This window comes from Macaca thibetana, chromosome 1 (assembly GCF_024542745.1).
Source record: "Macaca thibetana thibetana isolate TM-01 chromosome 1, ASM2454274v1, whole genome shotgun sequence".
Taxonomy (NCBI): Eukaryota; Metazoa; Chordata; class Mammalia; order Primates; family Cercopithecidae; genus Macaca; species Macaca thibetana.
Window position 1 is genome coordinate 216,770,461 of NC_065578.1, and position 27,698 is coordinate 216,798,158.

Genomic DNA, 27,698 nt, shown 5'->3' on the forward strand with positions numbered 1-27,698 from the left:
CACATTTCCCCTAAGGAAATTCAGCCAGCGGTTCTGAAGACTGCTGGGCTGGAGCTGTCCAGGTTGGTGGGCTCGCCGGAGTCTGGGGTAGCTGAGCCTGTTCAGAGGTGTGTACAGGGCTGAGGACCTTCTGGGCATAACAGAGTCATTCATCTGGTCAGTGGCCACATGAAGACACAGATCTTGCCAAATCAGATTCTCCTTCTTTCTACTGGAGGTCTGGTGACTTTACCGGTGTTAGTTCAGCCCCTTCTGGATAACAAAGGGCTCAGCAAGCAGCAGGTCCTTATGGAGCTTCACAGACCACCATGAAACCCTTTGACCTTTTCTGAAGTCTGCCTTACGTCTTGGGCCACCGAACATTCTGCCAATCCTGAAGAACGTGTTCATTCCAGTCTCATCCCAGTGCAAAGTGTCCTTCTCATCTTTGGGCTGCTATCTCCTGAGCAGGAATGCCGTCCCCACAGCTTTGACGATGGGTAGACTCTTGTATGTGACCTGGGGCCGTGAAAGCCCGGGTTAAGCTGCATCCCAAGTGTTTTTCTAGCCAGCCATGCCCTGGGGGTACTTTCCATTTTATTGACCACAGGTTGTGCAGGAGGAGCCACCAGACCTGCCCGAGAGGGGACATCTCTGGTCTTTGATCCGCTGCTTGGAGACAATTCCAAGATCCCAGTGTATATGCGTGTGAAGTCTTCATGGGTAACTATCTCCAAAGCATTTAATGTTTCTCTTTCCTTGGCTGATAAGTAGGCTTATAATGGAAGTTCAGATGATGTGGGACTCTGTTGGTTTGTCCTTCTGGAAAATCCCACTCCTCTTCCTGGTCACCACAGCAGTGAGGGGAGGAGGGCAAGGAATTGACTCCTCACATGTATTCTAACAAGCGTGGGACAGAGCACACAGGACATGGATCTTACTGTAGACCTGGGAAGACACTGAGCCACTTCCGGCTTTATCTTTTCTGACCTATGCATTGGGATAAACTTAGCTGAGTGCATTTCCCTGTCTGCATGGAGTGTCTGGAAAATGAGCCGGACATTGAGCTGGGCTTGCTACTTTGATCTTTGCCTCTCTCTAGAGCCAAACAAAGGCTTACCTGGGTGAGCCCTTTTGGGTCCTGTCATCCCTGTTGATATGTGGGCCTTGAGCTCCCTAGTTGCAAACTGCGAAGTGCATTGAATGAGAAGTGTGTGGCTTCTTCCCTGGCTGTGCCTCGTCATGTGTTAAACGTAGGGAAAACTCAGCATTTGTAATAACATGTTGTGTTTATAGAGCTCTTCACAGAGTGCTTTGATGTCATTTAATCTTTACATCAACAGCAGGGATAAGTGTTATCCTAGTCTGACGGATGAGGAAACTAAGGCTCAAGAAGACTGAATGATTTGGCCAAGGCTGTCAAACTAGAAAAGGCAAAGCTTGGACTGAAACCCAGGTCTTCAGAATTCAGGTCCAGAGCTCTGGCCAGTCTGTTGACTCCTTTGTCAGCTCCCCAGATGAAGATGAGGAGCTGTTTTCTGTTTTGAGACTTTGATTATAGCTTGTTTTGTAATACGCCGTGAAGGTTCAGACCATGCTTGTTTTTAGCACCTACAAAAGGACCTGGCCCAATTAGACACCTAATAAGTGTTTTATAAATGCATGAAATTAGTGAGTGAAGAGGCGAATGAATGGATATATTGAATGAATAGATTAACTAGGCAAAAACTTACCTGTCTGCATTTGTATTGCATGAAAAAATGAGATTTAAAGTTTTAGAATGTGACTGTGTGTATGGGAGAGATCTTCCCTAAATCTTTCATTTCTTCTGATTGTCTATCAATAGGGAAGGTCCAAGTCCCGTCCATAGTCGTGTTTCTCAAATATTCTCAAATTGTGTTGAAACCTGTAACCAAAACCAAAATTAAAATTGATTTTACAGTGTCTTCTGGGTTTTATTCTGCAATTCCTACCTCCAGTTTTTGTTTGTTTGTTTTCCTTTTTGAGACAGAGTCTCATTCCATCACTCAGACTGGAGTGCAGTGGCATGATCTCAGTTCACTGCAACCTCCGCCTCCCAGGCTCAAGCAATTCTCCTGCCTCAGCCTCCTGACTAGCTGGGATTACAGGTGCCCTCCACCAAGCCTGGCTAATTTTTGTATTTTCAGTAGAAATGGGTTTTCATAATGTTGGCCAGGTTGGTCTCGAACTCCTAACTGGAAATAATCCACCAACCTTGGCCTCCCAAAGTGCTGGGATTCTAGGCATGAGCCACTGTGCCTGGCCCACCTACTTCGAGTTTCAAGTCATCAGGGAAATACTTGGAGCACAGTTTTGTCATTTTAATCCTTTTGTGGACCACAACCATCACTTTATGAACATTTCTATAGCTAACTTTTTCAGAATCGATTCAAGGAAAAGTGATAGAGGCAGGTGGGGCGAGGGAGGTGAGTTTTCCTCGCAGTTTTGGGAATTCCAACTCCTGAGCCTGTCTTCCTAGCCCCACGCTGGTTTCCCCAGCCCCACGACGAGGGCTACCTTAGTGGTTTCTTCCCACAGAGACGTACGTGTGTGTGTGTGTGTGTGTGTGTGAGTGTGTAGAGTGGGAAAAAGGTGAGAAGTAGCTTTCTTGCTACTCTGAATGCATTCATAGACTTTTTTGCTTTTTACTCTTTTCCACTGAGTTTGCTCATATTCTTCATAAGATTATCACATTAGAGGTTTTGGAGTTGTAGTGGCTGTTGTTTTAAGTTTCTTGTAGAATTAATTTACATAAGTAGACAATGTACATGAATTGATTGATTCAAATCTGTGTCTTATAGGGTCTGTTAAAGATAGTCAGAAGGCTGTCTTTTAAAATGTGAGGACAAATCAGTTTAACAGTATAGCAGAGAAGTTCTGCTGTGCTCTGTCAAATTCTAGGCTCCTGTGTGTTGGAATGACTAGAGGCAGCAGGGAGAGGGGTCCGGGTTTACTCACCCTCTCTCCCTCTTTCACATACTAACTTGGGCTTGTGTTTGAGGTGATGCAGGAACACCTAGAAGCATCATTCAAAACAGCCTCAGCCTTTGCTCAGATGCTCAAGATGTTCTGCCAGCTCTCCCTACCATGAAAGTCCTCTGAGAAGCCAGTGAAGATGGCAGCCTCTGAAGAGGTTAGCTTTATTTATTTGAGGGCTGGTAGGGGTGGCACACACTGAGGAAGATTCGGATCATGGCACATCTTTGTGGTCAGGTCTAGAAATCCTCATGCCCTGCAGCCACCCAGGTCATGATTTATGAGGTGGGAGTCTGCGCTGAGAATGGCTGGCCGGTTCTCTGACTTTGTGGGTGTGTCATAGTTGGTTGCAACTGACTTCTCGGGAGTGACAGTTACTGACTGGAGCTGACAGGTGTGGTCAGGTTCTTGGAGAAAGGCTTCCTGCCTCTCCTGCCCTCCCCACCACCATCCTGCTTTATTTAAAGCTGTTTTGGTGATGCTTTGCTCATCTCAGCGAATTTTCAGTTCAGACCTTTGCAGTAAAGATTATGAAAGAAAGAGGGGTAAGAAGTATGGCTGAGTAGCCTGTGGTTAATTAATCAGTCCCCAAATAAGCAAACAAGATGTCTCAGGACGGACGGTGAAATTTGGGACCTCACAGGTGGGTCTTGGAGTCGTTAGTTGTGAATACAGACCCCTAAGTTCAGATGTTGCCAGGATTTTGCATCCTCTGCTTAAGGCTGTGTTGTTATTTCTGGTGTTTGTGAGTGAAAACAAAAGCGAGCAGCTCAGGTCCTTATCCTCTAAGGGTCTCCTCAGCCTGGGGCACCTCCCGCCAAAGGCGTCATCACCCCCCACCAAGCCCATCCTGGCACAGTCTGGCACGAAGGCTGAGCTACATAAATGTGGTTTTATGAGGGAACAAAGCGATTTTTGGTTTTCTCTAGAATTGTACCACATTATATCTTCAAAATGACTGCCTTATCGTGGCTTTGGTTTTGCTTCTCTGAGAAGGAAACTGCAAAGTTACCATGATGAAAATCCAGCCAGAGGCTTGAAGTGATTTCATAGTAAAAGCCACCTCAGCTGTCCCCTCTCAAACCCAGGCCAAGAGGCAGAGATGCCAATGACAGGCCCGGTGACCAGCCTCGTAAGCCATGAACCAGATCCGTGGTTTCACATGGCCAGGACCTCAGGGCCGCATCAGTCTCTTCCACCACACTCTCGTTAACAGCGGGTGACACTGTCAGCAGTGCCTCTGTCACCAGGAAGGGCAGTGACCTGTGTAGCCAGATCGGGGGGAGTAGGAGGCTGGGCCAGGCAGTCAGGATCTGCCTTCCACCAGCCTGCGGGGTTTTCACAGCCAGGGGGCGCTGTGTCCACCTTGGACGTGGCCATACACACCCACCATTCTAACCCCATTGCCGGCTACAACGCAAGAGTCAAAATATTTAAGAGAGCGTGCTGTTGAGAGTTCAGGACCTCCACACGAAGGCAAACCGAGGTAGAGGAGAGCCAGCCTTGGCTTCTGGGTTTAGAACACCCACCCTGCTGTCCTGCATTGGGATTCATCTCCAAGGAGAGCAGGTGAGAAGGAATCAGAGGAGAGCACCTAGGCCCGGGTTTCACCCTTCACCCCACGGACATCTAGGACTTGATGATGATGATGATCTTTTTTTTTTTTTTAGACGGAGTCTTGCTCTGTCACCCAGGCTGGAGGGCACTGGCTCAGTCTTGGCTCACTGCAAGCTCCGCCTTTCAGGTTCAGTCGATTCTCCTGCCTCAGCCTCCTGAGTGTCTGGGACTACAGGCACCCACCACCACACCCAGCTAATTTTTTTTTTTTTTTTTTTTTTAATAGAGACGGAGGTCTCACCTTGTTGGCCAGGCTGGTCTTGAACTCCTGACCTCAGGTGACCCGCAGGCCTCCCCAAGTGCTGGGCTTACAGGCATGAGCCACTGCGCCCAGCCAGTGATTCTTTTTTCAGGTGCTGGGATGGGGGGTGGTGCTCTGCACAGCGTAAGATGTTTAGCAGCATCCCTGGCCTCTACTCACTAGACATCAGTAGCCCTCTCCCAGTTGTGACAACCAAAAAATGTCTCCAGGTATTTCCTGATGTCCCCTGAGCATCAAAATCACCATCTCCAGCCTGGGCGATATGGCAAAACTCCGTCTCTACAAAAAATACAAAAATGAGCCGGGCATGGTGGCCTGCAGCTGTAGTCCCAGCTATCTGGGAGGCTGAGGTGGGAGGATCATCTGAGCCCAGGAGAGCGAGGTTGCAGTGAGCTGTGATCACACCACTGCACTTCAGCCTGGGCAACACAGTGAGACCCTGTCTCAAAAAAAAAAAAAAAAAAAAAAAGAAGAAGAAAGAATTTAAAAAACTTACCAGCGGTTAAGAACTGCTGGAGGCCGGGCACAGTGGCTCAAGCCTATAATCCCAGCACTTTGGGAGGCCGAGGTGGGCGGATCACGAGGTCAGGAGATAGAGACCATCCTGGTTAACACGGTGAAACCCCGTCTCTACTAAAAAATACAAAAAAAAAACTAGCCGGGCGAGGTGACAGGTGCCTGTAGTCCCAGCTACTCGGGAGGCTGAGGCAGGAGAATGGTGTGAACCCAGGAGGCGGAGCTTGCAGTGAGCTGAGATCTGGCCACTGCACTCCAGCCTGGGCGACAGAGCGAGACTCTGTCTCAATAAAAAAAAAAAAAAAAAAAAAAAAAAAAAAGAAAAAGAACCGCTGGAGTAGGGAGAGAATTTGGCGAAAAGACATCTGCATCTACCTTTAGTCTGCGGGCTGTGTCTCCAGGGCTGTTTATCATCGTCTTGAATTATTTTTTATGAAAAGCAGCAGCCCTCACCCTCAGGTGTTTGGGGGAGTTGCAATTCATTGGGTGGAGGGCAGTGTCTCCTGAAATCCTGAGCTCCTGTCTGAAGGCCGCGGCTGGGGTTAGGTACTTGAACAGGAGAGGCAGGTGTCCCTGTCTACTTCTTCCTTCTCCCTGCTCCTCTCAGTCTTCCTTCCCATCCCCTCCTCTGTGACAGCACACCACACCGTCACCTGAGGTGCTCGTCAGCATGCAGATTCCAGAGCCCGGCTCCCCAGAGATTCTGATACAGGGGCCTGGGAGGGGGCCTGGAAACCTGCCTCACTGTGAGCTTTTCAAGTGACTCTGCACGGGGGGCGTGGTGAGGTCACACTTTGAGAAACAGGCCCTAGAGCATTTTCTGAACACACAAGCCCTCCCAGTCCTCCCAGGATACTATAAAGTCTAGCAGAAACAAGCAAGAAAGACAACTATACTGGCAAACGTGACAAAAGCAAAAAGGGATAAAAATTCCTAAGAAAGTCCAGGCGTGGCGGCTCATGCCTGTGATCCCAGCACTTTGGGAGGCCGAGGTGGGTGGATCACCTGAGATCAGGAATTTGAGAGCAGCTTGGCCAACATGGTGAAACTCTGTCTCTACTAAAAGTACAAAAATTAGCTGGGCGTGGTGGCGGGCGCCTGTAATCCCAGGGTACTCGGGAGGCTGAGGCAGGAGAATTGCTTGAACCTGGGAGGCAGAGGTTGCAGTGAGCCAAGATTGCACCACTGCACTCCAGCCTGGGCGAGAGAGTGAGACTGTCTCAAAAGAAAAAAAAAAATTAAAAAATTCCTAAGAAAGATGAAGCTAATTGATGTGGGAACCTCTGTCACTGAAAATGGATTCATCGAGTCATCGATTCATTCGACACACGGCTTCTGTGTGCCTACTTGACTTCAGGCATTATTCTAGGCATGACACATTCAGCGGTGGACAACACAGACAAATGTCCCTGCTGTCACCTACTTTATATTTTGCAGAGGGAGACAGACAATGAGCGGAATCTAGTTAGAAGGGGGCCATGCTGTAGAGAGAATTAAAGCAGAGAAAGGTGGTTAGGGAGTGTTGGGGCCAGTTTGCAACTGTCATTAGATGATCCAGGAAGGCCTCATTGAAAAGGTGATCCTTGAGACCTTGAAGCTGGTAGGAGATGGTCAGGCAGATATCTGCAGGTGAAAGTATTCTTTGCAGGAGGAACAGCAAGTACATCACTGAGCTGGGAGTGGACATTCCTGGTGTGTTCAAGAACAGCCAGAAGGCTTTCGTGGCTGGTGCAGGCTGAGTCAGGGAGCAGGTATAGGAGCTGAGGGCAGAGAGGGACCAGGAGGCTGAGTCCTGCAGAACCCATGGCAGCGACATTGACTTTGACTCTGAAGGAAGTAGGGTGGGGGCCAGGGGAGGATTTTAAGCCGAGGACTGCCAGGATCAGATTTAAGATTTAAAAGGATCACCTCGGCTGCTGCCTTGAGAGTGGACTCCAGGGGGGCAAGAGTAGAAGTTATCGTGACTATTCAAATTATGGCACAGTTTCTGCCCCCTAGGAATTTACTGTGATGGTGGAGATAGAACATGTACAGCTCTGGTAAGGAAATGTTTGCTGAGTGCCGTGAATGACTCAGAGAAGTACCGTGAGAGTCAGCGAAGCAGCGAAGGGAGACATCTCTTCTCGGAGTCGGACTTCACGGAAGAGCTGGGCCTTAGGATGAACGAACAAGACTTTGGTTTTTTAGTGTGGTACATAATTCACCATTCACATCCAGTGAACGGTACACATTTAAAGCGTACACTTTGGTATTTTTGGACATATGTGTCCACCTATGATGCTATCCCCACCATTACAATACTGCACGTATCCATTACCCCCAAAAGTTTTCTCGTGCTTGATGAGGGAGAGAGGGAGTTAACATCAGGGCAGGAGCCAACGTGAAGGTGCAGAGGCTGGGAAATGTAGGGGCTTCCATGGGACAGAGGGAGGCTGGTGCAGGCGCTCCTGGGGGAAGTGAGGGACGTGTGACAAGGTGGCCTGAAGAAAATTGTGTAGGGCCACAAGGGTTAGTTAGGTCACAGGGGAATGATGCAAGTACTTAAATTTGTTGTAGGACACGGTCAAATGATTTATTTGTTAACATTCCATCTTTTTTGTTTTTTGTGTTGAGACATGCTCTCACTCTGTTGCCCAGGCTAGACGGCAGAGGTGCCATCGTAGCTCGCTGCATCCTCAGCCTCCTGGGCTCAAGGGATCCTCCCACCTCAGCCTCCTGAGTAGCCGGGACTAAAGGCATGCACCACCACACCTGGCTCATTTTTGTATTTTTTGTAGAGATGGGATTCACCATGTTGCCCAGGCTGGTCTCAAACTTCAGAGCTTAAGGGATCTGCCCACCTCAGTTTCCCAAAGTGCAGGGATTACAGGAGTGAGCCACCACTCCCGGCCAAAATTTTACCTTTTAAAAACAATGGCAACACCACCAAATTTTAGATATTTAATCTTTTTGTAGTAAGTTTAAGAAAACACAGCCAAGGGCGGATCACGAGGTCAGGTGATTGAGACCATCCTGGTTAGCACAGTGAAACCCTGTCTCCGATAAAAATACAAAAAATCAGCTGGGCTTGGTGGCGGGTGCCTGGAGTCCCAGCTGCTTGGGAGGCTGAGGCAGGAGAATGGCGTGAACCCGGGAGGCAGAGCTTGCAGTGAGCCGAGATCACTCCATTGCACTCCAGCCTGGGTGACAGAGCGAGACTCTGTCTCAAAAACAAAACAAAACAAGAAAATACAGCCAAGTACATTTATGCAGTATTTCATGCATATGAAATCAATTAAAAGAAAAAGAAACAGTAAGCAATTTCATAATTACATAATTAACAGAATCCTTAATAGCCTCAGACTAATTCAACTACTTGCAGATTGAAAATAATTCCATTTGCTGCCTGCTGGCGCATTAAAGCCTATATGTAAAAAATACATCTAGTCTAGATAGGCTTTAGGAATTTAGAAGTAATATTTTAGTGCATTCTACTATAATCTTGATTAGTGCTTATATGTGTATAGTTCAGCACTTTATTTTTGTGTCATGTTGAGCATGAACTTTAAGGGAAACATTTTAAGTTTGTAGTAAGAACCTACTTTCCCATCGTAAGCTCTGAATCTATTTGTGAAGGGATCCTATTTCCCCACAGCCAAGGGAGAGACTGGAGAACAAGGATTTTCAGGGTTGAAGATACGCTGATGTGAAATCAGGTTTCTCTTTTTTTCTTGAGACAGTCACGCTCTGTTGCTCAGGCTGGAATGCAGTGGCGCAGTCTCGGCTCACTGCAGCCTCTGCCTCCTGCGTTTCAGCGATTCTCCTGCCTCAGCCTCCTGGGTAGCTGGGATTACCTGCACGCACCACCATGCCTGGCTAATTTTTGTATTTTTAGTAGAGAAGGTTTCACTATGTTGGCCAGGCTGGTCTCGAACCCCTGACCTCAAGTGATCCTCCTGCTCGGCCTCCCAAAGGGCGAGGGTTACAAGAGTGAGTCACCGCATCCGGCCTAGGTTTCTCTTTCTACATCTCCTGGGAAAAGGTTGGCAGCTCCTAGGAGACACTGACCAGTTAGTTGCTGGGTCTGTGATTCGAATCGGACATCTAGCAAAGACCCCATGAAGCATTACTCACTCTTGCGGGAGAAATGAGGAATTTTCAGTAGGCTGTTACAATGAGAAGTATCAGATTCTTAGTTCCATGGAAATGAATGCCTCTTGGAGTGTTTCATCTTTTAAAATAGAGAAGGAAGCTGAGAGTCATTCAGGCCACGCTCAGAGATGTCAGCTCAGGAACTCCAGGAACCCAGTATTATTTTGATTTCTTTTTTTTTGTAGAGATGGGTTTTCCTCATGTTGTCCAGGCTGATCTCGAACTCCTGGCTTAAGTGATCCACCTGCCTGGCTTTGGGCTCCCAAAGTGCTGGGATTACAGGTGTGAGCCACTGCACCCAGCCTATTGTGATTTTTTTCTTTCTTTTTTTATTCTGAGACAGGGTCTCACTCTGTCGCCCAGGCTGGAGTGCAGTGGCGTGATCTCAGTTCACTGCAACCTCCGCCTCCCAGGTTCAAGCAATTCTCGTGCCTCAGCCTCCTCAGTAGCTGGGATTACAGGCACCTACCACCACGCCTGGCTAATTTTTCTATTTTTAGTAGAGATGGGGTTTCTCCATGTTGGCCAGGCTGGTCTCAAACTCTTGACCTCAAGTGATCCACCCACCTCAGCCTCCCAAAATGCTGGGATTACAGGTGTGAGCCACCATGCCGGGAAGGCTTTGACTTGATCAGATGTAGGAGGTGGTTAAGTGAACATCATATGTTCCTTTCTTTATCATCCTCTCTGTTCTTAATTGCCAAAGCGCTAAATCCTCCTAGATAAAAGAAAGCCCTAAAATCATTGTCACCATCCTCCTTATCCTCATCACCACCATTATATGAAGTTCTAAATTTATGCAAGTTACTGTATTAGATACTGAGACTAGTCACATTGATAATAATTACTACCATTTATTTAACGGTGATAATAATTACTACCATTTATTTAGCATTTACCAAGGACCAGGTCTGTGCTAAAAATGTTGCACATATTATCACATTTAATTCTTACTTAATAAAATAAGTATAATTATCAACTCCCATAAGGAGACTGAAGCTTGGATAGATTTGTGAAAAATGGCTTCTGGTCACTCAGCTACCAAGTAATAGAGGCAGGACTTGAACCTCCCATACCCTTAACCAAAAGTTTTCAAAGTACTCAACACTGTCCATACCATCTAGTTGGTAAAAATGAGACCTAGACATAAAAACTGGCTGGGCGAAGTGGCTCATGCCTGTAATCCCAGAACTTTGGGAGGCTGGGGTGGGCAGATCACCTGAGGTCAGGAGTTCAAGACCAGCCTGGCTAACATGGTAAAACTCTATCGGTACTAAAAATATAAAACAATAATCCGGGTGTGGCGGTGTACGCCTGTAGTCCCATCTACTTGGGAGGCTGAGGCGAGAGAATTGCTTGATGCAATGAGCCAAAATCACGCCACTGCTCTCCAGCCTGGGCAACAGAGCAAGACTCTATCTCAAAAATCAATCAATAAAAGCATTTTCAGGGGTTGTGATGAGAAATGCCTCACCCATTCTTTTGAGTAATTTATGAACTGTTCTTAATCACATTAAGTTCTAATTAAACATCTCCCTTTTCTTTTGAAGTGGAAAAGTCTTGCCATCCGCAATACTTTTTTCACATGTTGCAGCAAGCAGCCCTGTTAATTGCATTCCCACCTGCCTTTGGCCCTCCCAGCTGCCTCACTTGCGGAACACGATCATTCAAACTGAAGTCATTCGTGGGACCACCTCTCTCTGCAGTAATCCCGAGCAGAATCACTTAGGCTGGGCACAGCCGCTCCCTCCCAGGATAATTCGGTTTCTTATGTAGAACAACTGCGGTCTGACATTTAACGTTTCTTCCTCTGGAGAGTACTTTTTTCTTTTTTTTTGTCTCGTGAACTTATTACCCAGCGTGCCTTTATGCCTTTACATTCAGTGCGTTCACGTGCTCAGCGCGGTGTTCGTGTGTGATCCTCATCCTGGGTGAAGGGCTGTTGGCTTACAAAGCAGACTGGGAACAACGACAAACCTTGGGTTCAGACTCCGGATAGGCCAGAAGGAAGTTTCTACCTGAGTTTTATGCTAATCAAGCAGGGGTGCAGGCGATCAAGCAGGGGTGCAGGGGTGCACCTGCTATCTCAGGGCATGGCCTCATTGCTGTCACTACTGCAGTTGTTATTTTGGCTGTCTCAGGCCTCACCTGGAGCAAACCCTCATTCTAACACACCCTGTGTTCTTTCAAATATCCCTCCCTCTTCTTTCCCTGTCTTTCCAGAATGCGCTGTGCTTGTGTCCTCTTTGCCAATCAGAGTGAGCCGCTTGGGGGCTTTCGTCCATGTACATGTTGTGTCAGTGTGAACGATAGAACCCTGAGGGTGGTGACTTCCCCACCCAGGGCCACGGGACGTGATTCCTTTGTCAGACGTTCTGATTGGTTCCTGGCTTCCGTCTGCGGTGGTCGCATGCCTGTGTGTAGGGAGCTCCATGAACAACAGAGATCAAGGACACTGACATTCCACTGCCAGTAAACTCCTGCTGTGTAGATTCAGCGTGATAACGGGGTGAAGAGAGTCTCCAGTGAGAAATACTCTGGGTGAGAATGACCCTCTGTGTCTCCTTCGTCCTTCACGGCCCATGAAGCACAGGCGGAACATGAGGTGCAAAGGTCAGGGAGCTGATGAGCATCGACGAACAAAATCTTCCTGAGGAAGGGCCGGGTGCAGTGGCTCACGCCTGTAATCCCAGCACGTTGGGAGGCCAAGGCGGGTGCATCACGAGGTCAAGAGATCAAGACCATCCTGGCCAACATGGTGAAACCCCATCTCTACTAAAAATACAAAAATGAGCTGGGTGTGGTGGTGCGTGCCTGTAATCCCAGCTACTCAGGAGGCTGAGGCAGGAGAATCACTTGAACCGGGGAGGCGGAGGTTGCAGTGAGCTGAGATCGTGCCACTGCACTCCAGCCTGGGCAACAGTATCTTCTTTATTTCAGCACTTACTTTCTGTAAGCTATGGCTGTTGACCGTTCCTTTTTGAAGTTCTGAGTTGTACTAAAATGTTTATGTATAATGTGTGGAGAAGCACTTGATTTACTGAGGCCTTTTGATGATAAGAACTCACAAAGGGTTTTAGATCAAGGGTGGCTTCATTGAAAAAACTCCTCTGACATCAGCCAGCAACCGCGTTTTCTTTAAAGACTCTCAATCTCAGCTTTTCCCTGGATGAGAGAGGAATGGGTTGTTGGCTACTTCCTGGCTGTCTGTGGTGGTCGTATGGCTGGTGGGCCCAGCTGTGCTGAATGGCTGTGTTGGCGCTTGCTGGGCTTGCTTTGGCTGGCACAGATGCCTAAGTGGAGGACAGGTGTGAGGGGTGGGAGTTGGTGCTGATGTCTTGTGAACCCCGGGGGAGCACTGAGCTCCATGTATGTATGGATTGGTCCTGTGGGTCACTACAGACTGGGCTGGAGGTGGCAGCAGAGGCATGTGGCATTGGGTAGTCCAGGAATCAAGAAGGCCCCCTGGACTGTGAACTCCCAGAGAACGGGTATTGTTCTCGTGCACCCTCAGAGCCCCAGCCTGGGGCAACGCTGGGCATGCTGGAAACCAAAATACCTACTTATTAAATGTCAGCAGCTGAGCCACAAATGGCAATATGCTGAATAAAGAAGGTGGTGCTTCAAGGGAGAGGAGTGAAATCAAGGGAGGAAAGAGAAGAGGGGCCCTCAGAACCAGGGGTGGCTCATGCGATTTCTGGAGAGTGGATGTGTCCCTAGGTCAGAGCCAAATCCAGACTCCAAGGTCTAGCATCGAAAATAAACTGTGATGTGCAGACATGACTTCTCTCTCTCTCTCTTTTTTTTTTTTTTTTTTTTTGAGATGAAATCTTGCTCTGTTGCCTGGCTGGAGTGCAGTGGCATGATCTTGGTTCACTGCAACCTCCACCTCCTGGGTTCAAGCGAATCTCCCGCTTCAGCCTCCCGAGTAGCTGGGACTACAGGTGCGCGCCACCACACCTGGCTAATTTTTTCCTATTTTAGTAGAAATGGGGTTTCACCATGTTGGCCAGGATGGTCTCGATCTCTCCTGACCTTGTGATCCACCCGCCTCGGCCTCCCAAAGTGCTGGGATTACAGGCGTGAGCCACCGCGCCCGGCTGACATGACTTCTCTTAGAGCTGCCTCCTTTCTGTGGCACTTCCTCCGTATGATTGGGTTAACAAAAATATTCTACATAAGCAACTGATCTGAGGCTTTTTGAAACCAAACAGTTTGGTGCCTTGAAAGCATAAGCCATTGGTTATGTGAGAAAAACAAGAAACTGTATCTTTGTGTATATTGGGGCACAAATCCCGTTTGAATGAATGAACATTTCCTGGTGAAAACATGGGGTTGGAACCCTTCTGTGTCTGTGAGAGAATAGGAATCTGTTGATGGATATGGCTCTTTGGCTTAAAGTGAAAAATCATGAACTGGTGGTCAAGAAGTCTAGGCATAGTCCACGCTTTTAACCCTCTGGGACCTGTGTATCTGTAAACTGAGGTGACACTGTGTTCTGAAACGGTCCCTGAGGGGCCCTTTCAGGTCCTGCTACACCTCTGAGTTGTGATTGGAGACTCGCTGGCCCTGTCACTGAGGAAGTCACCTCGAGGCATCACTTCCTCAATGAGATTCGAGGCTCGCTGGACCTGAACCTCCCGCCGCTTCCCATCATTGTGTCTGGCTGTCTTGTGTCTCCCTCCTGAGCCACCCCTTGCTGCTGCAGTGTGAGGAGGCCTCTTGATTTATTAATCAATTAATCAGTGCACACTGAGGGGCTGTTCAGGGTAGTTAAACAGGGAAAACAAAAAGCTGGAGCCTGTAATCAAGATGGATCATAATTAAGAACCACCCCCCAACTGCTGCTCTTCCTGCCCCGCTCACTGCCTCACAGCTCCCTCCCCGCCTACAGCTCATCAAACCGCCTTCAGCTCTGATGGGGCTTCTACCCCATACAAGCCGACAGTGAATTTCAGAAGGGCCCATTTTCTCCCTAATGTCCTAGAGGGAAATAAGCCCTTAGATGAGCTTTATCCATTACCTGCAACGACCGTTGAGCCCCCAAAATGGCATCGTAGCCCTGTTCATGTATGCACAGACCATACTCTCCTCTCCCCATTCCCCATGAATGGAGTCATGGAGCTGGAAGGTCCTTCCCATCAGGAAAGGCCATGGCCCTGTGTGACAGACGAGAGGTTCAGTGAGGCTAAGTGAGTTGTCTGAGGTCACTACAGGACTGCAACATTGGGCCGGGCACGCTGGCTCATGCCTGTAATCCCAGCACTTTGGGAGGCCGAGGCATGTGGATCACGAGGTCAGGAGATCAAGACCATCCTGGCTAAGACGGTGAAACCCCATCTCTACTAAAAAAAATACAAAAAACTAGCCGGGCGTGGTGGCGGGCACCTGTAGTCCCAGCTACTCGGGAGGCTGAGGCAGGAGAATGGTGTGAACCCGGGAGGCGGAGCTTGCAGTGAACTGAGATCCGGCCACTGCACTCCAGCCTGGGTGACAGAGCGAGACTCCGTCTCAAAAAAAAAAATTAAAAAAAAGAACTCCAGTGTCACAAGTGGCAGAACTGGAAACCATCTGATACTCAACGAACACTCCTCGTGCTCGTTTCTCTGTGTAATCCTTAAGCCAAGTAAATAAGCGACATTGTTCTCATTAAATCCATTTTCTGATTTCTTTTTCATAGGGATCTCTGAGCTAGATTTTTATTTTATATATAAACATTTTATAAACATATATTATATATATAATAATAATATATAGTATTTTATAAGGTTTTCTGTCTATGTTGCTCAGGCCGGTCTCAAACTTCTGGCCCCAAGGGATCCTTCAGCTTCAGCCTCCCAAGTAGCTGGGATTATGGGTGCCAGCCACCGCACCTGGCAAGATTATATTTTTTAGAGACATGTCGGTTGCTCAGGCTGGAGTGCAGTGACGCTGTCCTAGCTCACCGCAGCCTCAGACTCCTGGGCTCAGGCAATTCTCCCACGTCAGGCTTCTGAGTGGCTGAGGCTACAGGTGTGTGCCACAGTGCCTGGCTAATTTTTAAATGTTTTATAAAGATGGGGTCTTACTATGTTGCCCAGGCAGGTCTTTGAACTCCTGGCGTCAAGTAGTCCTCCCACCTCAGCCTCCCAAGGTGCTTGGATTACAGGCCTGAACCACTGTGCCCAGCTGATATTTTGTAAGAGTAGTTTTAGATGAAGTTTGAAGGGAAAGCCTATCTTGGACTGTTTTGCTTTGGTGGGTTAGAATATCAGATACCTGGATAGAGACATGGCCAGCTTCCCTAGGGCAAATAGTAAACATGAGTTAATCTACACAAGTTTGCTTGGCTGCTGGTACAGGCTGGATCTCTGGGCCAGAATCTGTTCGGTTTGCTTCTGTTCCAGTGGTACTTAGCACACAATGCTGATAAGGCCAAGATTTTCTTAGAACACAATCTCTGTTCGAGGTTGCAAGTTGCACCTCCATCTGCTACTAACTTTCTGTGGTAACAGGAGGCCAAGGGGCCTCAGTGCAGCGGTCCAGATTGCACTCACCCCGCGTCATGCCTGGACAAATGTTTGTTCCTTCTAATTGAACACCTTGGGAGAGCCCAGGGATGGCTATCATTCTTTAGTGGACATAAGAATAAGAATGTTCTTGCCAAGCGTCGTGGCTCACGCCTGTAATCCCAGCACTTTGGGAGGCTGAGGCGGGCGGATCACGAGGTCAGGAGATCGAGACCATCCTGGCTAACACGGTGAAACCCTGTCTCTACTAAAAGTACAAAAAATTAGCTGGGCGTGGTGGTGGGTGCCTGTAGTCCCAGCTACTCGGGAGGCTGATTGAACCCAGAGGCAAAGGTTGCAGTGAGTCGAGATCGTGCCATTGCACTCCAGCCTGGGAGACAGGGCGAGACTCTGTCTCAAAACAAACAAACAAACAAACAAACAAATGTACTTGTTTGACCGGCCTGGCGAAGAAGATACTTAGAAGTCTTTTTTTTTTTTAACTTCTTTTTAAAAGTTTTCACTATAAAATTCTTACATTTGTCAAATGTGTTTATCAAAAATGGAGGCTTTTCTGCCAATGTAGCTTCTCATTTCTGTTGAATGCCAATCAAACTATCAAACTCTTGAGCAGCCTTGGAGTTATAGAATCTCCCTTTCCTCTGCTTCTGTGTTCTCTAGGACCCTGCTTTCTCGGCTGTGATTCACGACAAACTCCAGGTCCCCAACACCATCCGGAAGGCATGGAATGACCGGGACAACCGCTGTGACATTTGCGCCACTCACCTGAACCAGCTGAAGCAGGAGGCCATCCAGATGGTGCTGGCCTTGGAGCAGGCAGCTGGCAGTGAGCACTACGACGCCTCGCCCGGCTCCCCGCCACCGCTCTCCAACATCCCCACCCTGGTGGGGTCCCGGCACGTGGGTGGGCTCCAGCAGCCCAGGGACTGGGCCTTTGTGCCTGCCCCCTATGCCACCTCCAACTACACAGGCTTCGTCAACAAGCACAGCAGCAAACCCAGCAGCCTTGGGGTCAGCAATGGGGCGGAAAAGAAGAGTGGATCCCCCACCCACCAGGCCAAGGTCAGCCTCCAGATGGCCACCAGTCCAAGCAATGGGAACATCCTCAATTCAGTGGCCATCCAGGCTCACCAGTACCTGGATGGCACCTGGTCCCTGTCGAGAACCAACGGGGTCACCCTGTACCCATACCAGGTAAGTAGCCTGGGTGAGCCAGGAAGAGCAGGGCTGGCTCGAGTCAAAGCAGAGAAGTGGGCAGCACTTCCTTCCTCTGCCTCCTCCTGGGAACTCAAAGCCTAGTGTTTCCATGTGGCCCCCACAGAGTTCTCATCAAGGTGCCCCACCCAGACCCGCCTGCTTTGAGAGGGTGCTGCTGTATCCTCCAAACCTTCCCCACCTCCCCTTTCTCCACTCTTCAGTGTCTCCTTCCTGAGAGACCCTGCTGGTCCAGACGATGCCAGCAGCTTCCCAGCCAGCAGGTTTACCACATGGCATAGCCATGAAGAGGTAGGCCACAGAGATCCTTGGACTGGGGTCCAAGCCCCGACTTGGCCACTTATTAGCAGTGTGACTTGTCACAAGGGGTTTGCCCTGTCTTAGGCTCAAGTCCCTCATTTATAAATGGATGTGAGTCATGAAAATTAAATAAGGTAGTGTTTGCATGACATGTAGGCCAATATCTGCCATATAGTAGGGAATCATTGTTGTGCCTGTTAACAGAGATTTTAGATGTTAAGGCAGATGAGTGAGAGGCTTTTGAACGAAAGGATATTGTGAGTCCCAGGAATCATGGTTTTAAAGCCACCTGTGGAAGTGTTGGACATTGCTAAGAATAAAATATATGAAGGAACAGTGATCCGTGTTGGCACTCTGCTTCCTTTGTCTGTACCTTCCAAAAGAGGTATAGACGCCCTTCTTAACCTCTCCTCACTTGACAGACCCAAACTGTTTTCTATTTGCAACTCACCTTGAGAACTATTGGTACTGGGCTGCCAAAAGTGCATTTTCCTTTTCAGTTATTTGAATTAGCACATGCCCCCAAGTTTCCCCACAGAAATACAAAACAGGTCTTAAATCTCCCAGGGAATCTAAAGATGATCTGATTTTGCCTGGGTGAGTTTTCTGTTGGATGAGGACTGGATTTTGACTGTAAGTGGCCTCTATCCCCTGCATCAGTGGTGTGGGAAGCAGCAGAGAGCACTGACCGTCACTGGAATGGAGAGGCGGCCACGGGCAAGGATGTATTAGTCAGAGAAGGTAGTTGGTATATAGAGCAAAGGATCCTAGAGAGCTCAGGTTCTTTCTCACTTAGGTCTGGATATAGGGGGTGTTTGGTGGGTGGCCTTCCGCTGTGACGTGAGCACTCAGATTTCTTCCACCAAATGTGTCACCATCTTCCAGGGGCCTCAAGAGTCCTTCACCAGACCTTCTGTAACCAGCCGGGAAATGAGGGGAGAAGGCATGTGTGGAGGATCTCACAGGAGGATTTGGGGCCCGGCTTTGCCTGGAAGGCATGTGCATTGCTTACATCTTTATTCTGGGTGGATCACGAGGTCAGGAGATCGAGACCATCCTGGCTAACACGATGAAATCCCGTCTCTACTAAAAATACAAAAAATTAGCCGGGCATGGGGGTGGGCGCCTATAGTCTCAGCTACTCGGGAGGCTGAGGCAGAGGAATGGTGTGAACCCGGGAGGTGGAGCTTGCAGTGAGCTGAGATCGCGCCACTGCACTCCAGCCTGGGCGACAGAGCGAGACTCCGTCTCAAAAAAAAAAAAAAAAAAAAAAAAAAAAATTCAGTCTCTGCCGGGCGTGGTGGCTCACAGTTGTAATCCCAGCACTTTGGGAGGCTGAGGTGGGTGGATTGCTTGAGCCCAGGAGTTGAAGACCAGCCTGGGCATCATAGAGAAAACTGGTCTCTATTAAAAATACAAAAATTAGCCAAGTATGGTGGCATGCGCCTGTAGTCTCACCTACTTGGGAGGCTGAGATGGGAGAACTGCTTGAGCCCGGGAGGCAGAGGCTGCAGTGAGCTGAGATCGCACCACTGCACTCCAGCCTGGATGACAGAGCAAGACTCTGAATCAGGAAAAAAGAAGCGTGAGAGAGAGAGAAATAGACAGACAATTTAGTCTCTTGACCCCACCTTCCCACTGGGGAAGCTGGGGAAGCCGGTCTACCCATGAGACCAGGAGAAAAAGGAACAAGTTGAGTGAACACATAGCATAGTTTTGTTATGCTGGACAAGGTATAGGGAAACATGAAGTGAGTTAAATGTGGTTGATAAAATTCCTGGTGACTTTTTCTAGAGTGTTTGAGAGTGTTCGTGTCTCTTGCTATCTTGAAAGAAAGTGGGAAGCATTGATCATTATCCTAAGACATTAGCATTCTTGGATTGTCGAACTTTTCACTTAACTGGGTGCTTTCTAATTTACAAAATCTAACATATACATGATTTCACTGAACCCCACAGTAGGCCTATGAGGTAGGTGGGGCAGGTGTTAGATCTTCCTTTTACAGATAAGGAATATGCTGCTTAGCGAAATGGCCGCACAGCCCACGGCAGAACCAGCACTGGCTCTCCCCGTACCCGGGGAGTGGCTTTGCCTACCACGGCTTCTTCCAACTTTCCTAGGCTACCCCAAAGTAAGCTGTCAACATCTTTTCCAGATATGGTTCCTTTTCAGACCTGTGTCACAAAGAAAAGAACTCATTTTACCTGCCGGGGCCTCACTGCCCCTAGACTTTTGGATAGAATTTTCTGGGATGTGTATGTAAATATAATGAGGAACCAGTGGCGTCCTGCGGGGTGCTTCACGGTCTAATCTTGGAAGTAACCATCTAGGGCAGGAACAGAGAAGGGCTTCTTTGCATCATGGGATGATTTGCTTTTTTTTTTGTTTGCAGTTTTAAAATATACCATTTACAAAATTATAAAAAGTAACATGTTTGTTGTAAAACAAAATTTAAAATGCATGAGAAAGTTTAAATAAGACTTTAGAAGTTGATGTCACCCAGATACAAACTACGTAACATTTGGGGATACCTCCTTCTAGCATTTCATACACTTCCAATTTGTAAAATTGTGACCAGGTTCAATTCTGTCACCTGCGTTTCACTGAATCCATTGGGTCCATTTCCCCACGCCGTTACACGTTTCCCTAAAATATTATCTTTAGCAGTAGCGTATTTCATTATATGAATATTATCCACACTATGGAGATGTCCTAATTTATTAGGTTGGTGCAAAAGTCATTGCGGTTTTTGTTTCAACAGCAAAAACCGCAATGACTTTTGCACCAACCTAATACATAACCAAACATCAATTAATTAGAATTTAGGTCTTTGCTACTGTAAATAAAATGCTCAGATGAACATCCTTTTACCCAGGCCATAGTTTCCACACATCCCTGGGTTGTGTGAGCCACATGCTCATGTTACACAGACAACTCACATTTCACCTTCCAGGACCCCGAAGCTCTGTATCACACGCACATTGGCTGTGCGGCCATTTCGCTAAGCATCAGGGGCCGGTTAGAAGACTCAGTGACTGCGCCAGGGCTGATGATCGAGGACAGATGAGCATGAAACTGGTGCTTCCTATAAAATATTCAAAGTGAGGTGAAAGTTTGTGTGTAAGGTGGAAACACTGAAGATGCTGCTTCAACGGCTGGTTAGGGATTATTTGTGCGTTTCTTTTATTTGTGCAATGATTCTTTTCCTCGTCTTTCTTCCCAAACTCAGATGAAAGAGAATTCGCTGTACAAGTATTTATTCATCTCTAACCAAGTACCAGGCACTGTGCTAGGTGGTGGGTGGGGCTGCAACCGTGGGCTGGAAACCCTGATTCCCGTCCTAAGGTCCTCACCGTGGGACAGAAGGCAGGTGAGTGCAGAGGTGAAGAGATGCCCCACTGCTTTGGGGGCATGCAGACAGGCTCCTAATCCTGCCCAATGTGGCACAACCAGATACAACCAAGATTCACACGAGCCGCCAGCTTGTGGTCGTCCTGGGTACGTTATGTTGCTTCTTTCCAACTTGAGAACAGACCAATTCACGCATTTCCCCTGAGTAATAAAGGGACCAGAGGAAATCTCTCTGGGATCAAGAGATTTGGTGCCTGGCTATGAATCCGCGTCCCCTGTGTTGTGACTGTGTCGTCCTGACGCCCCGGGGTGGGGGCTCTGGGTCTGGCCAGACTGAGTGTCTCCTGTTGCGGACATCTCCCTGCAGTAAATATTGTGCAGTTCGCAGTCTAGCCAGCTCGTCAGAGATGGTTGACTGCTCTGAAAGCTGACCTCATTTTTCCTGCTCACCCGTACTCCCACTTTCCTCCCCACAAAGCAGATGGCCTCTGGATCAGTGCCAGAGCCGTTCCCTGGGCAGAGAAGCATCTAGACCTTGTCACTACCACAGGCGCAACTCCACACCCGCAGAACCCGAGCCTCTAGAAAATGACTCTTCCCTCCTGCAATTTAGATGTAGCGAGGATGCGGACAGGCCTTCCAGCAGTGAGCCTGGTGGGACCTGCGTCACGCGGGTGATAGAATGGTCCCGCGAATCCCTCAATCCCTGTGACCCACACCACTGTGTCATAATCTCCAAAGGCTGTGGTAGGAAGATTCTCGATTCTCTTTTGATATATCCTTCACATTTCTAAAGTACCTCCAGAAAGCCCAGGAACCTGTAAGCAACACAGATAAATAGGAATAGATCCAGAGAGATTTTAAAAAGAGTCATTTAGGAAGTACTGAGATGACATCAAAAACGTTGAACAAACCACAAAGATAAATCTTATTAAATACCTTAGAAATTTGATTTAATAGAAGATTATAAGATGGGCTTTCAAAGAAAGACTTTCTTCTGTTCATCTGCAGACATCTACCATAATCTATACACACAGAGAAAGCAGAAAATTCTCTAGCACAGGGGTCCACAGACCCCAGGCCACAGATTGATATGACTCTGTGGCCTGTTAAGGAGCCAGCTGCAGAGCAGGAGGTGAGTGGCGGATGGGTGGGCATTACCTCCTGAGCTCCATCCCCTGTCAGAGCAGCAGTGCCATCAGGTTCTTCTAGGAGCGGAAACCGTATTGTGAACTGTGCACGTGAGGGATCTAGGGTGCACGCTCGTTACGAGAATCTAATGCCTGATGATCTGAGGCGGAGCAGTTTTATCCCATTTCCGCCCCCTATTTGTCTTCCATGAATCCGGTCCCAGGTGTTGAAAAGGCTGGGAATCACTGCTCTAGAATCGTCATCCTTTCTCTTACAACTTTTATTTCCGGTTTGGGGGTACATGTGCAGGTTTGTTACATGGGTAAATTGCGTGTCACTGGGGTTTGGTGTACAGATGATTTTGTCACCCAGGTAGCGAGCATAGTATTTGAGAGGTGGTTTTCCGATCCTCACCCGCCTCCCACCCTCCACCCCCAAGTAGGCCTGGTGTCTGTTGTTGCCCGTCTTTGTAGCCATGTGTAACAACCTTCATTTGACCACATGAAATTGTGACTTTGAAAGGATGTGTCTAGATTAGTTCCTTGTAATCAACTACAGATTAGTTACCTCTTTTTGAATGGCAGCTGCTTTTGCCTGATCAGCATTTTTTATAGTCAATAACTGCAGGGAAGACTGTACACACAGAATTATAGGATGTTGGTGATGTTGGTGTTAGAATGCACCTCTGTAGGATGTAGGCTTTTGCATCATGGTAGGAGATTTGGAGACAGAGTCTTATCTAGTTCAAGCCTGTAGTTCCACCAACTATTAAACCAGTTTAGAAGCTTGACATCTTAGTCTATTTCATTACCTATTAAATTCCTACCTCACAGGGTGATTATAGGGAACAATTAAGAAGAAGGTGTGAAAATATTTTATGAACTATAAAGCAGGAATACCGTATAAATTATCTATTTCAACCCTTTCATTTGCCAGAAGAGAAACCTTAGGCTGAGAGATTTGAAGCTTCTTTTGTTTAGAGTTTTCTAAATCCTAGCTGAATCTCTTTTACTAGATCACACACTCTTGGACAACAGGGACTCATTTTATTCTCATGCCCCTCACAGCAGCTAACGTGAAAATGTTGTTCTTTATTAGAGACAGCTCCTATCTCAGGGGAGCACTACAATTACTTTCTATGACTGACCATAGTTTAGGAAAGAATTCCAGGCCAAAGACCTATCTAGAACCCAAGGATTTTGGTGGAAACCACCAGTCATTCGATTCCAAGCTAATCTTTAACCTGAAGTATCTTAATGATACTTAGTAAATCCTTAGATTCAATGAAAAGAACCTAGCTGGCATTTTGATGCCACACTCAATACAGGGGCATTTGAAAGGATAGAAGGACTTTATTTCATAGAACTTCACTCAATTGAACTTGTCAAGAAAATTCAGAAGATATTAGATTAATATACAAGTAATAAATCCGTCACGGACCGTTGATAGAATCCATGTGCATTCCTTGAGTTGGAGGAAAATGCTCTCAATACAATTTTTCCTGCATTCTCTAAAAACATCCATTGGAATTAACATGAGAGATAATGCTGGACTGAACTCTGGCTGAAATCATTATGAGGTAGTCTCTATTACAGCTTTAGGAACGACCATGCCTATGAAACATAGCCATTACTGGAATTTATATTTTAAGTTATGAGCACAGTCTGGGCACGGTGGCTCATGCCTGTAATTTCAGCACTTTGGGAGGCCAAGGTGAGAACTGCTTGAGGCCAGGAGTTAGAGACCAGCCTAGACAACATAGTAAAACCCCATCTCTACAGAGAAATAAAAAATTAGCCAGGCGTGGTGGCATGCCTGTAGTCCCAGTTACTCAGGAGGGTGAGGCAAGAAGATTCCTTGAACCCAGGAGTTCCAGGCTGCAGTAAGATGTGATTGTACCACTGCCTACAACCTGGGTGACAGAGTGAGACCCAAGACCCTATCTAAAAAAAAAAAAAAAAAAAAAAAAAAAAAAAAGAAAGATATGGGCACAAAAGGATGTAAAAGCAGCACCAACCTCAAAATATATCAAGGTTTGCTAAATGGCAGGACCTCTGCAGTGCATAACACTTGCTCCTCCGAGATCAGAAGCCCTGGGGGAGCTTGGTGCTAGCGGACTTCCGAGTGCCCCTGTAGGAGGAAGGTGAGGCTCTGTGAGGCCCAAGTGCTGTTGTACTCAGAGGCTTTGCTTATAGCAGCTTCATGGAAAGCAGAAGCATGTTTTCTAGTATGGCTGATGTCGGGAGATGAGGTAGACACATGCTCTTCCCGGCCGAACCACTTTTCAAGAAGGCACGGGGTGGCTGTTTCCAGCAGGTCAGGAGTGGAGGATTTTCACCCGTGTTCTTCCCAGCTCTCGAGGGCTCATTCAGCCACTCGTGCCCTGGAACATGCAGCGCACCCCTTCCTGGGCCAGCTCTCGAGGGCTCGTTCAGCCACTCGTGCCCTGGAACATGCAGCGCACCCCTTCCTGGGCCAGCTCTCGAGGGCTCGTTCGGCCACTCGTGCCCTGGAACATGCAGCGCACCCCTTCCTGGGCCAGCACTGGGGTCACTTGCTTTCCTCTTGCCGCTGCTTCTGCCCAGCCAGGCAATAGTGTAAGATGCCACGATTAGACAAGCTATGACGTGGAAGAGATTCTGAAGACCATGGGTTTTGTTTTCTCCTGTTTATAGATGGTCAAAGGGATATTCGGTTATATATCTTTATGCTTTTTGACAAATCATGAACGCAGGAAAGAGAATCAGTTTGTATATTCGGTCATGGACAGACATTTCTCAAGGCTAGAGTGTTCAGGGTGAAATTCCCAAAGGGTAGTCACAGCTTATGATTATGGATGGGGTCGTGGTCTGAAGGGAGCACCCAGACTTCATTGGGAAAATTCAAAAATACGTTCAATCTGGGCATTTGCTTGGTGTGGTAGACTGAAGAGGGGCCCCCCAATGATGCCCACACCCTGATCCCCACAATCTGTGGATGTCTTACCTTACACAGTACAAGGGCCTTTGCAGATGTGGTTAAGTTAAGGAGCTGGAGATGGGGGGTCATTTAATTTAATTTAATTTTTTTTTTTTTTTTGAGACGGAGTCTCGCTCTGCCACCCAGGCTGGAGTGCAACGGCGCGATCTCGGCTCACTGCAACTTCCACCTCCCAGGTTCAAGCTATTCTCCTGCCTCAGCCTTGGGATTACAGGCATGGACCACCATGTCTGGCTAATTTTTGTATTTTTAGTAGAGATGAGATTTCACCATGTTGTCCAGGCTGGTCTCAAACTCCTGAGCTCAGGTGATCTGCCTGCCTCAGCCTCCCAAAGTGCTGGGATTACAGGCATGAGTCACCACATCTGGCCAAGGAGATCATTTTAGACTATCTGGGTGGACTCAATGTAATTACAAAGATCCTTAAAGAGGGAGGCAGGAGGATCAGAACCAGAGAGAGGAGATGGAAGGATAGAAGCAGAGGTCAGAGGGGAGAGAGATTCAAATCTGTTGGCTTTGATGATGGAAGAAGGAGCCTCTAGAAGCTGGGTAAGGCAAGGGTCTGATTCTCCCCTAGAGCCTCCAGAAGAACCCTGCAGGGCCATTTTTGAGTTCCGGTCTCCAGAACTTTAAGAGGATACGTTTATGTTGTTTGAAGCTGCTCAATGTGTGCTATTTTGCTTCAGCAGCAATAGGAAGCTATTACACCTGGTGAGCCTTTGGCTAACCGAAAAGCTTGGTAAGGAGAAGGGGGATGGGGTCTACAGACCAAGGAGTCCCTGCAGAAACCTGCAGGACAGCCAAGAACGTGGGCTTTGCATCTCACACAACAAACCCCATTACCCTGCGGGTCGGCCGGCCCATGCACAAGTCAGATTCTTTCATTTGGGTGCCTCCGCAGAATGAGAGGTTACTCATACTGCACCGCCGGTTTTCGATTATCTCAGATTTCCCTATTGTTGTAGAATCATAATAACCAGCACACCACAGCCACTCTCCATTGGTAGCTAGTAATTACAGTTACATAAGGCTCATACTGTTGAAACTGCGGAAATCATTCCAAGCTGGGGGTGGGAGGATGGAAGGAACCGGAGGGGAAGGAGACTTCACTGAATTTCGTGTAGAAGGAATTCATCTTGGCTAGAGGGCCTTTTGATCTGATAGAAGGAGATTTCACAGAACTGCCCCGGCAGTAATTCTTCCCTCATCTGGTAAAAATCTTCATAATGCCTGCACTTGGGTGCACTTTGGAAGTTGTAGAGCAGCGTGTAAGTGTGTGCTGGTATCGCATTTTATCTGGTAGGCAGAAGACAGTCAATGGGGATTTCGGAGCAGGGGAAGATTTCTTTGCCTGAAAGCAAGAATTCTCAATTTTGGCTTCACACTAGAATTACTTGGGAGATTAAAAAAAAAAAAAAAATCCTAATGCCTAAGCCACACCCCAGATGAATTAAATGAGAGTATCTGCAGGTGGGACCGAGGCCTTGGTTTGAACTTGGCCAAGGCCAAGAACCACAGCGTTAAGAAAGAATTTATCTGGCGCTGGCACAATAGGTACAGGGAAGAGGACAATGAATGTATGTGGATAGATGAGTGAGAGGCTGAGAGACAGGTGTTTGTTTCTTACGACTGCCATCACAACTTACTACTAACTATGTGGCTTTATTTTTTTATTTTTTGAAACTGAGTCCTGCTCTGTCGCCCAAGCTGGAGTGCAGTGGCGCAGTCTTGGCTCACTGCAACCTCCGCCTCCTAGGTTGAAGTGATTCTCCTGCCTCAGACTCCTGAGTAGCTGGGTTTACAGGTATGTGCCACCACACCCAGCTAATTTTTGTACTTTTAGTAGAAAAATTGTCCAGTAGGATCTCATCTCAATCCTTAAATATTGTATGGGTGCAAAAGCAATTGTGGGTTTTGCCATTAAAAATAATAGCAATCTCTGCAATTACTTTTGCAACTATCTAATAATTACATCTGCAAAGACCCTGTTTCCAAATAAGGTCACATTCTAAATAGACAGACAGATAGGTAACTAGCTAGCTAGATAAGACAGATAAATAAAAAGGAGAAAAGTGAAGTTGGAGTGCAGAGGTGAAAGGTATATGTGGGCTTTTTCCTTGCTGAACCGCTTCTGAAGAAGGAGCAGATACAGCATCCACGGCTGGTCAGCAGTGGGGGATTCCCATTCACGTTCTTTGCTTGGAGGAAAAAAGGGCACCAGTGGAAAAGAGAAAACCAGGCCAAGCAGAGAGAGGGAGGGACGTGTCATATCTGCACACATCCTTACACTGGAGGGGAACCTCTCCAGAGCCAGACAAAATGAAAAAATACTCAGGGACAAAGTCAGTGATCAACCTACACACGTGGGCTTTTCGTAGAATAACAGCCTCAAGCTCTTCTGAACTCACAGAATACCTTATAAGTCATTTGTGCTTTCACAACTACAGGCATAAACGTAAACAGCACTTCTTGGACCATCACCTGAGAGCAGATAAATTTAAGTTGTGAGCCTCATCGGACTGATGCTGGGGGAGCCTTGTTCCTTCTCTACTGACCAAGCTGATAGTTTGGTCTGTATTTTTTGTTTTTATCTGTAGTAACCTTTCAAGGCTCCAAAAACAGGCTAGAAACACTTGGTAAGATGCTGTGTGCCTTAAAGAGGAATTTCTTGGTTACTATTAATAGTTACCATCCCTCCCCGTTTTTGATGT

The 27,698-nt window shown here is 47.5% G+C and overlaps 1 protein-coding gene across 1 annotated transcript in view; it reads left to right on the plus strand.

Moving 5' to 3' along the window:
* The window catches only part of KIF26B (kinesin family member 26B), a 561,163-nt gene that overhangs the window by 188,274 nt on the left and 345,191 nt on the right, over positions 1–27,698 (plus strand). The window contains 1 exon segment of the mRNA XM_050772633.1: positions 16,672–17,205. Within this exon segment, the coding sequence (XP_050628590.1) occupies positions 16,672–17,205 (534 nt within the window).